Source organism: Ostrinia nubilalis, chromosome 17 (genome assembly GCF_963855985.1).
Source record: "Ostrinia nubilalis chromosome 17, ilOstNubi1.1, whole genome shotgun sequence".
Classification (NCBI taxonomy): domain Eukaryota; kingdom Metazoa; phylum Arthropoda; class Insecta; order Lepidoptera; family Crambidae; genus Ostrinia; species Ostrinia nubilalis.
The window spans coordinates 12,848,556-12,861,826 of record NC_087104.1 but is presented as its reverse complement, the minus strand read 5'-3'; the positions used below and the strand labels follow the sequence as shown (position 1 = coordinate 12,861,826).

General features: G+C 37.5%; 1 protein-coding gene across 5 annotated transcripts in view; it reads left to right on the top strand.

The window, feature by feature from the left end:
- LOC135080106 (CHH-like protein) overlaps positions 1 to 12,254 on the top strand; it is an 81,977-nt gene extending 69,723 nt beyond the window's left edge. For 4 of the 5 annotated variants that reach the window (XM_063974787.1, XM_063974788.1, XM_063974786.1 and 1 more), the window contains exons 2-4: positions 8,555 to 8,778; positions 9,017 to 9,137; positions 10,456 to 10,545. In XM_063974787.1, coding sequence (XP_063830857.1) covers positions 8,555 to 8,778; positions 9,017 to 9,137 — 345 coding nt within the window. In that variant the 3' untranslated portion in view covers positions 10,456 to 10,545. Of the gene's footprint in view, positions 1 to 8,554; positions 8,779 to 9,016; positions 9,138 to 10,455 lie in introns of all 5 variants that reach the window. The other variant, XM_063974790.1, reaches the window with a different exon arrangement.
- The last annotated feature ends 1,017 nt before the right edge of the window (positions 12,255 to 13,271 follow it).

Genomic DNA, 13,271 nt, shown 5'->3' with positions numbered 1-13,271 from the left:
CTTATCCTAAAATCCAAAAACAATGAAAAAACTTGGACTTCTAATAAGCCTTTGAAGGGATCAAACAGAGGTTCAACTTACTCAGTTTTCTTTAGGCACATACTTCATTTTGTAATTTATCTATAATATATAAAAGAAAGTCGTGTTAGTTACACCACTTATAACTCAAGAACGGCTGAATCGATTTAGCTGAAAATTGTCAGGGAGGTAGTTTAGAGCCAGGAGAAGGACATAGGATCTTTTTATCCCGTTCGAAATTAAAAAAAAAAGTCTGCTTATTTATTGCCATTAAGGCGGAACAAAGTTCGCCGGGTCAGCTAGTTTAAGATAAATTCGGGGACAAATTAGTAGTAAACAGACAGTATGATCTTACTCTCTTTATTATAAAAGTGAGACAGTGAGCTACTTTTAGGTAAGTCACTCACCAAAGTTGCTCTACAAAAGTATCTTGGTAGCTAATTCACCATTAAATTAGTACGTTTGACCCAACCTTCTGTCAGTTTACCGTACCTTTTACTGAAAAGGGCTTGTACAATTCTAACATGTAAATTAACGTCTGTTTCTCACGACGAATACAAATACGTTTACAGTTACCGACCATTTTGCAACAGGAAATCACCATAAATTTAGTGTAGACAGAGATTAAATCAACGCTTTTGCTTTTTAATATGATTTCAGTCGTGTACAGGATATAAAATTGCCACATAAGGTAATAAACCCCGGATAATCATTTTATTCGGATTACATTTAAGAGCAATATTTATTTAACTAAATTTAAATTTTAATAAGTTAAAAATAATACTAATTTTTAATAGAGCAATAAAAAAAAAGCGAAAGATGAAAACTACTGCTTCATCAAAAACGTTGCTGTGAAAGAAAGATACTTACTATTTAAACATTCGGTTAACTAATAGTGTTTTATTTAGAAGTAAGTTAGTATTTTAAGAAGCTAAATAAATAAATAAGAAACCCTAAGCTACCTACAAGATCATAAGGTGATGTAATAAACTGCGCCACGCTTAAAGTAATCCCAGCTATTATGGAATGATAATTGAGATTATTCTTAGAGCCTAGAATAATCCCTACGCATCACTTAACAACTACATCCACCCACAAGAAAGTGTTATTACTGGAACCAGTATCGGCGGCGAGCACAAAGCTTGGAGTCTTCCAGAAACTTGTCCCACTTTTAGCTTGGTCCACGGGCCAAGTCGCTGGTTTGAATTTTTAAATAGTTTTTCTTCCAGTGACTCTGGCCCACCTCTAAGATTCTAGAGTAGATTTCTGTTGATTTGGTGTTTAATTTATTAATAAAACATTGAAGGTGGGCCCAGTCACTGGAAGGAAAACTATTTAAAATAAAAATTCACACTAGCGACTTGGCCCGTGGACCAAGCTAGAAGTGGGCCAAGTCACTGGAAGACTCAAAGCTTGTAGAAACTTGCAATCAGGCTTCATAGCTCATACTGTATCTCTACATCTCGTATCCTTATCCCAATCGAACGATGTCGCAACGATTACGCAGCGCGAGCGCAGCGGCCGCGGGAAGCCGCCAGGTGCTTAACGACAAAACGACGTTGCTTGACCGGATTAAGGGCGGCTCCACACTGGCTGATTGAAAAATGGCGCCCGATACGAGAGGCAAAAGGCGGCTGACCAAGATATTTTTTGCGGTTATCAGGCTTTGACTCTCACTCTCACTGCAATTTAAAACTCACCACAACTTTATTTTCAAACAGGACTTGACAAGCATCTTTTCAAGTCCCAAGTCCTATTAATAAAGAAAATGTCAGAACACTTTACATTTAGTGGGTTGAACCCTGTTTACTTCAACCGAAGGGTGCAGAAACTTTTGATGGTAGAGCTAGCCAACCTAGAAGAAACCTCCCTCCCTTGCAATCAAGCGTGCGAGACGCAGTGTTACTCCGTTTCACCGCCAGTCTGCGCCTGCCCTAATCCCTCCATGAGTGTAAAGTGAGTGGACGACGATTAACTTAAGTGGAGGGCCGTAAAGTGTAAATATAGTGTGCCTATGACTCGACCACCTCCACTTTTAGGTTAGCCCGCAATTAGAAAACAAAATAGGGAATTTTCTCTAGCGGTTCGATTAAAAGGCACGGATTAACCGTTCATCTATCAACTTTTTCCAACCGTTTGAAAGTAATTTGATCTAGTTCTGACGCAGAAATCCTTGTGCACAACATACATACAAAAATGATGTCGCTACTGACGTCAAGCGTGACCAGCTAGATATGTATCTGCGCTCGCGCAGCGCTCAGCCTGTAGTGAAGAGAGAAGCACCAAGACTTTGGTTTAATATCCGCTAGTCGCTTTCTAACTTAAATCCTGAACCACAGGATGTGAAATGTAAACAGTATTACAATTTAATATGATCTTAAGCCTGTATATAAAGTTATTAAAGTTTTCCCATTAGCATTTATGTGATTTCCCATAGGTAACTTTTATCGGAAATGTACCCAAGTTTTTGCAATAACTTACGAATTTTCGTTATATCCGTTTCCACAGAGACTTCAAGCCACCTATATCGAAGTTAAGCTCGCTTCAAGCTTATGATTGGATACTTAGATTAGTTGTAAATCGACCATGTAGAGTCAGAAAAGTAAACTGGCTTTATCGAACTTATGCTTCCAAGCGGACAATTTGATACTTACGAGTAAAATAGTTGTAAAGCGAGCACATAGAGCCAGAAAAAGTGAACTGGCTGATTACCCACACGCTGTGCTCCATGCTGTGTCATTGGCATATTATTATAATAAGCCAATTGCTCGTGGCGCGTTCACTTTTATTAGCAACCACTTGTCGTTAAAGAGTGTTGACTCGCCGCCATTCCAAAGGTTGCGCCGACGTGTTTGCCCGAGGAAAAGCTCGACCAACAAAACTTTCCACAGGTTTTGCATTTTCTTGAAGGTTAAAAATCATTTGAATAATGGATAAGTAACCTATCCGGATATTGATATACTTTTTGTCGTTTCCGACAAGTTTGATATCCTGCGCAGATAATGCCAAGGACTCTGTTACTCACTGATGGTCGTTGGCAAGAAAACACTCTTAAGTCTATGATTGAATTTCAAAACTTGTTACTTATTTTGTCGAATGTTGGCTCGATGTATTTAAAGACTAAAAAGTTACCCTTATTTTGTCGGATATTGAGGGCTCGAGAACAACTCTACTATTATTAAATATGCCACCACTTTTTGTGCCCCACTTGGAAACCGAATCTATGACCTCCCAGGTCAAGTGTAAAACGACGGAGGCGTTGATCTCATAACATAATGACGATCATCCAAACATCCGAGAGAAACTAGGAAGCGTGAGATTGGAGTGCGCGGAGGTCGACGCGAAGGCTGCGCGCGCGCCGATCGAGCGATAGCCGCCACCGGAACGCGGGCCTATTGTGCGCCTTGTGGCATCCACTTCTAGTATGTATCTACTTTGTACTATAGTTCGCGCAAATACAAACTGTCAATTTTGCAAATATCCGATGCGAAAAATTTTACACTTAATCAGGGAGTGGGCTAGCTTTTATCTACTTTATACTATAGTCGCGAAAATAAAAACTGGCAATTTTGCAAATCTCAGTACTTATGCGAAAAATGTAACCCTTAATAAGGCAGTGGAAATAAAGTGCCACCTTACCTTATCCTAAAATCCAAAAACAATGAAAAAACTTGGACTTCTAATAAGCCTTTGAAAGGATCAAACAGAGGTTCAACTTACTCAGTTTTCTTTAGGCACATACTTCATTTTGTAATTTATCTATAATATATAAAAGAAAGTCGTGTTAGTTACACCACTTATAACTCAAGAACGGCTGAATCGATTTAGCTGAAAATTGTCAGGGAGGTAGTTTAGAGCCAGGAGAAGGACATAGGATCTTTTTATCCCGTTCGAAATTAAAAAAAAAAGTCTGCTTATTTATTGCCATTAAGGCGGAACAAAGTTCGCCGGGTCAGCTAGTTTAAGATAAATTCGGGGACAAATTAGTAGTAAACAGACAGTATGATCTTACTCTCTTTATTATAAAAGTGAGACAGTGAGCTACTTTTAGGTAAGTCACTCACCAAAGTTGCTCTACAAAAGTATCTTGGTAGCTAATTCACCATTAAATTAGTACGTTTGACCCAACCTTCTGTCAGTTTACCGTACCTTTTACTGAAAAGGGCTTGTACAATTCTAACATGTAAATTAACGTCTGTTTCTCACGACGAATACAAATACGTTTACAGTTACCGACCATTTTGCAACAGGAAATCACCATAAATTTAGTGTAGACAGAGATTAAATCAACGCTTTTGCTTTTTAATATGATTTCAGTCGTGTACAGGATATAAAATTGCCACATAAGGTAATAAACCCCGGATAATCATTTTATTCGGATTACATTTAAGAGCAATATTTATTTAACTAAATTTAAATTTTAATAAGTTAAAAATAATACTAATTTTTAATAGAGCAATAAAAAAAAAGCGAAAGATGAAAACTACTGCTTCATCAAAAACGTTGCTGTGAAAGAAAGATACTTACTATTTAAACATTCGGTTAACTAATAGTGTTTTATTTAGAAGTAAGTTAGTATTTTAAGAAGCTAAATAAATAAATAAGAAACCCTAAGCTACCTACAAGATCATAAGGTGATGTAATAAACTGCGCCACGCTTAAAGTAATCCCAGCTATTATGGAATGATAATTGAGATTATTCTTAGAGCCTAGAATAATCCCTACGCATCACTTAACAACTACATCCACCCACAAGAAAGTGTTATTACTGGAACCAGTATCGGCGGCGAGCACAAAGCTTGGAGTCTTCCAGAAACTTGTTCCACTTTTAGCTTGGTCCACGGGCCAAGTCGCTGGTTTGAATTTTTAAATAGTTTTTCTTCCAGTGACTCTGGCCCACCTCTAAGATTCTAGAGTAGATTTCTGTTGATTTGGTGTTTAATTTATTAATAAAACATTGAAGGTGGGCCCAGTCACTGGAAGGAAAACTATTTAAAATAAAAATTCACACTAGCGACTTGGCCCGTGGACCAAGCTAGAAGTGGGCCAAGTCACTGGAAGACTCAAAGCTTGTAGAAACTTGCAATCAGGCTTCATAGCTCATACTGTATCTCTACATCTCGTATCCTTATCCCAATCGAACGATGTCGCAACGATTACGCAGCGCGAGCGCAGCGGCCGCGGGAAGCCGCCAGGTGCTTAACGACAAAACGACGTTGCTTGACCGGATTAAGGGCGGCTCCACACTGGCTGATTGAAAAATGGCGCCCGATACGAGAGGCAAAAGGCGGCTGACCAAGATATTTTTTGCGGTTATCAGGCTTTGACTCTCACTCTCACTGCAATTTAAAACTCACCACAACTTTATTTTCAAACAGGACTTGACAAGCATCTTTTCAAGTCCCAAGTCCTATTAATAAAGAAAATGTCAGAACACTTTACATTTAGTGGGTTGAACCCTGTTTACTTCAACCGAAGGGTGCAGAAACTTTTGATGGTAGAGCTAGCCAACCTAGAAGAAACCTCCCTCCCTTGCAATCAAGCGTGCGAGACGCAGTGTTACTCCGTTTCACCGCCAGTCTGCGCCTGCCCTAATCCCTCCATGAGTGTAAAGTGAGTGGACGACGATTAACTTAAGTGGAGGGCCGTAAAGTGTAAATATAGTGTGCCTATGACTCGACCACCTCCACTTTTAGGTTAGCCCGCAATTACGCGTATTAAAATGTAATCTGGTCTTAATAACTTAACTGCTCTTAAACGCAGCGGTAGATAAATGAAAGGGATAAACAATCACAAGCTTCCTGATGAAAAACCACTCTTTGAACGAGTCCCAGACTCATCAGTTGTCTTTTAATGAAGTTATTACGGGGAAAGGGGAGCCCTTTCGCAATGCTGGAAACATTCGACGTTTCCAAGAAAGCGCGTTCCAGTGAGGTTGGCTTCATCAATTAAACATAAGACTTCACGCATACTAAGGTTATAAGTACGCTAGTAGGTACTTTTATGCATGTTGTTTACAAGCGTGTTAAAAAATAGAGCATCACGAATCGCGAAGCTATTACATCGGCAAATTTTAACTGCTGTCAATTTATATTTCTGTAATCTTTGTCCAAAAGCAGTTATCTAAACGAGAACATGGCCGCAGGACAATACTCCATTAATTGCCTCTGATTTAGGATCTTCCTTGCCAGGCCAAGTTGCCAGTACCTAGATAATAAATGACCTGACGATAAGTTACTGTTGTCCAAACAGTCAATCGATGTGACTAAATCTGGCAATAACCACAATAATTTTCTGGATTTTAAGGACAAAATCATGCTCAAAGCGTCAAAGCAGATGTTAACGTTTAACGAGTGAACGCACTACGTGCGTGTCTTGCAGTTTGTGCACTCGCGCGCAAGGCACATACTTAAGTAGTTAGTATGCGCTGGCGCACTAGACTGAGCGGCAGCCACCCAGCTTGAAACAACTCGGTCTCGTTTCCCAGACCTCGATGGATCAGGTTCAATGTTTTTTTTTCTTTCTTTCAATGATGTTAGTTGGAGATTCAGTTCCGATTTGCATGATGTATGATGAAATATAGCTTCCACGTCAATTAAAACATAAATGTAATTTTAGCCGAATAATAGCCATGTTATTTGCACCTGAACATTTTTAGACCCCAGAGAGACAAAGTTCCAGAATTTCCAGGATTCAATCTAAAGTCACATGGAATCAGTTACTTTTAGTCGCTTTTCAGTCCGACTATCGAATCTCTTTGAGGAGATCACAAAAGTTTCTCGCGGGCTACATCGACTAAGTACGTCGTAAACAACACCGTGATCCACTTCCCGATAGCACACTGATAATGAAGCCGACAAGCCACATACAAACAACCCGACATCGAATTATCAGTAACATTTCGACAAACCATTTGCGTCGAGCCGCACATTCATAAACATACCGATTTTATTAAGTCTACAAAAACTGAGAAGGCTTATAGACCCATGACCAGTTTGTTAGACCTCCCTTTCTCCAGTTCTGGATAGTTGGTACCACGATTGGGGGGTCTGGTGTGGATGGTCGAGTGCATCAGACTAAATGGCACCGATCGGCGGTGCATTGATATTGCCCGCACACTGACAGCTGGCCTCGAAACCTGGCATGATTAATAAAATTTTAACTTAATGCTTAGTTCATCCCATTAATCCGACGGCACTAATGAGTGCCACAAGATTTTGATGCAATCAACACAAAACGCTTGTTTTAAACAAACTCGTTATGATGCGTTATTTTTCTACACCCCAAAACAAATTGAACCATGTCTCCAAAGCTTTAATTCGTAAACCTATGTACCTACAAGCAATAAAACCACTTGTAGCCTTGAAAAGTTGAATTTAAGTTAGATTACATTTACTTATGTAGGTAAAAGGTAATAACCCACCGACCTAAATGACACCTAAATACTTGTTAACCAACTCTACCGCTCTACGATAAGTTTTCCTGTATGTTTTTTATGGTTTCAATTGGTTGAAATACTTAATAATTGCCGGTTTACATTTTAATATTTTAACAAGATATTTTTTGAATGACAGCTAAATGTTCCGACCCACTGTGCGGTGGACAATTCTCGAACATAACTTGCTAAGTGAAACGTAAACGGGGATCGTTAAATATAATGATATTTCATTTACTCGTAGTAAAGTTGGAAATTGACAAAGTTAAACGGTTTCAACAAACCAGTCGTCGGGCTTTTATATGCGAACGCCGTAAAATAACTAGATTATTGTATATTGCAATTGCATCAAACTTATGGACCGGTTTTCATTTATTGAGTACTGAATGGTAGGAACGGTTGATACTTGATAGTGGCCTACATTTCAAGTGTTCCTGCAACCTTTATGTACCTATGTGAATTGTCCGAGAAGTCAATTATCTCACGCTTTGCAATGCATGATGATTTCCTCATGCCTCCTGACATTCAGTTGGTACAAGCCATTACGTTTTATTTTACTATGATCTTCTTTTTTTAATGATATTCATCGATCTTTTTTTAAGCCGCTTTTGAGTATCGGAGAGGCCGCAACAAAAATCCTTACAAGGATATCCTGCTGCATAAACATCGCATTTACCAAATGAATATCTAGTGAATGATTTATTCAAGTTTTATATCCTTATTTTTCTTGACTTTCTGACGAGAATAAAACTGTATTCTGGTAAAGCATCACGCCATCAGACCCCAAGACCCATGGACAGTGCTGGTTTAAGACTACTTGTTTGATGCCCTAAGCAATCTACAAGTGCTCACACCACTGTGCAACCACAATCCAGTGTGTGCCCTGCAGCTGTATCGATCTTTAGAAAAAAATAACAGACTTTTTCGGGTCTTCAATTCGCGGATAATATTTTTATGACTGTGCCAGCACTTTTTTGGTGCCCGTAAGACGTGATTGTCCTTAGCAGTTGCATAATTTGCTTATGAGCGAATCCGGCACTGTCCTTGGACTGTTTTTGGTAGCTTATGCAATATTTGAGCCAGAATTCTCCTTGTTTCCAGATGCATCTAAGCTCAGTGCAAGTGGTGTGCGCGGCTCTGGTGACGCTGGCTCTGGGAGCGGCGGCCGCGCCACAGGCGGCTACGCCCCACCACGTAGCCCGCCGCTCCTTCTTCAACCTCCAATGCAAAGGAGTCTACGACGCGGCCATCTTTGCCCGCCTGGACAGGATCTGCGACGACTGCTACAACCTCTTTAGGGAACCGCAGCTTTATACTCTGTGCAGGTGTGTTTTAAAAAGTTGTAACGTCAAACTTTGGCGCGCTTTGTGTCACAGATAATTAATGTTGTTGTTTTTTTTTTGTTTCAAATGAATCAACCAGCCAGTATTAATTATAAATTAATAACAAAAGATTGACAGGCAATAAGTTTTGCCTATTTATTTTATTTATTACAAAACAACAATATTAGGATACTTTACATACCTTTTACCAAAATAATGACACGATTGCTTGTTGGGGCAGGCAAGACTGTTTCACGACAGATTACTTCAAGGGATGCGTCGAGGTGCTCCAAGAGAACGACCAGCTCGAGCTCTTCAAGACCTATATAAAACAGTTACACGGGGCCGATCCAGGGATTTAGGTACCAAAGAGGATTTTTAAGCACCTACTGTATCTAATGCAAGCTATGCATCCTTCTCTATGGGATATCTAAAGCTTCCTTACTAAAACTTGTCTTTGCTCTGTTATTCAAAGACAATCTGGACTTCTTTTTCTTCTTTTGGGGTGAATGACAGCACGCAGCACTTGGCCAGCAATTTTTGACTAACACTTTAGCATTGCACCGTCAACAAACTAGATAAAAAAAAATTGTTTCCATCAAGATTTAGTATTTGGAGCTTTTTCTTTTTATTTATTTTGTAGAAGGTCGATTTTTTCTTCTTTCTACTTTCAGCATGCGACGTAGAAATACAATTTTGGCTTTTATTAACACATGCAGCTCTTAGAACGTGAATTTGCTCAAATACCTAAACGATGTTTTCTTGTATTTTCATTTACTTAAATGCCAGTAGATTCCTTAGAATGAGACATCATGATTTATATTGTCATTGCATTCTTTACCCTATCTATAAGACAATATTTACAGTAAAATCAACATAATGGAATATCATAAGTACGTTCAGTATTACCGTTACAATACAACTGGGGCATATTTCTTCATCTTTCTCCTTTACTTTTTTATCTTTGCAAATCTTCAATTTCTTATCACACAGGTCTGTATTATGAAACGCGACTCAAGTATGAATTAACACTCAACTGTACCTAGACTCAAGCTCATTATTCTAATTTATTTAAATGTCAAATCACAGTCATTTTTTCAAACTTGAGTTTGGATTCAGTTTTGAGAGTCGTTTCAGAGTACGGACCTAAGTATTTCTTTATTTTTAAGATGCACGATAATAATTTACTTTTAGTTACTAACAGCGTTCTTATTGAATTTAAGTAACATAAAAATAATAGCATGATTTATTTTATCATACCTACAGTATTTTGAAATCCAGTATAGAATTAGACACAGAGCACAATTCTAATCTGCTTTCCTATATGAATAAGCCTGATTTATTAATTATACCTAACAGGGAATTTCACCTAACTGTCCCTGCTGTGTCTAATTCAATTGTTATAAAACAGTAAATGATAAACTAGCAACAATAAATATTTGAACACGTGCTGCGTAATATGACTTCTTAAGTAAATTATGAGATTTTACATGATTATTTATCTGTTCACATAGTTACAAAGTAAACAATAACAAGATAATTGTATTATAAAGACAGCACGTTACTTTGCTCTATTTGTTTCGAACTCTACTGCCACAGTAGGACCGTTGCGTATGACGCGTAGTCAACTTTTGACTGATCCATAGACAATAATCTAATTTCAAAATTTAACCTTTACAGGGAAAAATGCTTCACAACGCCCTACTTCAAGGGCTGCATGGAGTCTTTGTACCTCTACGACGAGGAGGAACAGATAGATCAAATGATCGACTACGTCGGGAAACGCTAACGCCACCAGCCGCCCACCACTTCGCGCCAACTTTTGACGGGCCGCCATCTTGGCCCGCCACCACAGACAACGTACAAACTAAGGCCGAACTCCACCGCTTTGCCATCAAAAGCATACAAAAGTCAAGTTCCTCCAATTGACGTTTGCTTGCTATCCTCAACGTATTCTAGTCTATAACGCGACATATTATTATGTTTGCAACTAATTGTAATGTTATCATAATTTAGATAATGTGTATTAAGGACATCTATAGTGTTAATGTTATTAAGTGTTAATGCTTGATAGCTATCTGAGTGTAAAGTACATTGATTGTTTATATTAGATCACCTCCTAGGTTAGTCCCCACTCAGAGGCAGAGGTCGCCGGTCGCCTTTCGTTCAAACTGTCTCGCTATCTCCGACTGAGATTGAAATATTTAATTTAATGGTAACGCATTCCAATCACAGTATTTAAAACGCTTTTTTATTGAAATTATCTGACAACATTTCGTTTGTATTATCGAGTATTATGTATAAATATCTAAATAAGCTTAAAATAATGTTATTCTTATAATCACACAAGTGGCTTATACATTTATTCATTTTCCGACTGTTTAGTTTATATCATACATACGCCTATGTTAGAGTAATATTATAGTTTAATTTGGACTTTTTAATTCATTTTACATTGTTTTATGAAACACGACCGTCTTGCATTAAATTCAACAGATTTTTGTCATAACATCACATTTTCGCAGTATTAAAACTAATAGATAGGTAGTTCTACTTAATTCAAACTACTTATTTTTAAGAAAATAAAATTATGTAAGTTAAATCAAAATATTATTCATCAGTTGTGTATTCAAAATGAGAGATTGAGAATAATAATTTGTTTGTGTACAGTACAAATAGTAAGAAATGGCAGCATACATTTAAAGGTCAAAAGATACTACTTAAATCTCGCAAAGAAACCGAAGTAATTATTCAGAAAGAAGTATTCACGTTTGATAATTTTAGTAATAACTTATAGTTTTATTCAGCTTATTAAAGAAATTCTTATTTCAAGCCAATGCAAGCGGTCGTGAGCTATTTTTCGCTTTAACCAGGATTCAGTTGTATAGTGCGAGTTTTAATTAATTAGTTTTAAGTATTTATAGAGATTTATTTTTATATACTTCCGACCTATTTATTATTTGTTACTACGAACGTTTTATTTATTTTTAGCAGTTTCTATTGAGCATCGATCGAGGGTACCAGTGGATATAGTCTAAGATATTTTATAACTACTCACTGATTTCTGATTTATGTACATATAAGTTGCGGTTTATACTTATAACATTGTTTAGTTCAACTGAATGTCTTCTCTGTTTGAATCTCATCTGTTTAAGTGATATTAGCGTTTCTATTAACACTTTTTTTGATATTATTTTCCTCTTTCGAAACATTTTAACAAACATCCTAATACAACACTTGCAAGTCTGTTAAATAACACGTATTTTATAGAAAAATGGTGCCAATAAAGTCCCGAGACACTAGGTTAAAATTAGGTAATTAATAAAAGATGTTTATCGAAAAATATTTATACTAAGAACATTTCGAAAAATATTGTAAAAAAAATCAATTAGCAAAATTATTAATCAATTTGTATAAATTTTATAAAAACAGCTAAGAAACGCTACGGGTTCCGTAAAATATATTTCATTTTGAAAGTCTATTGTATTTTTATTTTTTCCACAACACGATCATACTATATTCTGGTCCGTGAGCACGTATAATTTTGACCAATGACCCCAAGCTTCCCATCCTTATCGCTCGCGTGTAATTATGTTGCTATCGCGCTCGCACACTCACTGCGGGTGCCAGTCGCACAGTCGCGACAGCAATATAATTACGCGCGAGATAAGGATGGGTAGCTAGGGGTCATTGGACAAAATTATACGTGCTCACGGACCGGGCTTTAGCAACTTTCGTACTTTAATAGTGCAACGATTCTGGAACGCCAAGTGGCAAAAATTGGAACTAATGACCCAGTATTGGTAGTAGCGCCATCTGTCAATGTCATATCCGGGACACTTCAGTGTTGTCCAACTATACCTTAGGGGACTTATGCCCGTTTTCACCATCAATCCCTAATTTTTAAGTGATCCTTATGGTAACAAATAACAGGTATTTTGTTTTCATAGGGGTTACCTAAAAATTAGGGATTGATGGTGAAAACGGGCATTACACCCTTATTCACAAACGATTCTTGCTTATGTGAAGCAGCAACGCTATGCGAAATCGACCGCACAGCGTTGAATAAAGCTCTGTGATTGATTATGTGTCACTCCGCCACTCAAGTATTGTCTATGAATAGGTTTTTGGGACCCTGTGAGTACACGCGCACTGTGAGACCTCATAGTAATGTTTGTGAACACGGGCGTTAGAATACACTAACGCTAGGGATTTACTAATACGAATTTACATTATAATATAAAACAAAGAATATTGATTGCTTAATGTATATTTCAGAGCACAGTATGACAGTGTTGTTGATACATATACAATGGCGAAGAAGTTGTGCGTGCAACAAATTCAACATACTTTTAGAGGTCATTCGCACATAAATTATTACGATTTCGTAAAATAATAAAATAAACACGCATTAAATTTTAATTTCACAGAACAACTACACATTAAAAATGCATCTTATAAAATGTTATACTGACAATTTTTAAGTCTTGCATTAC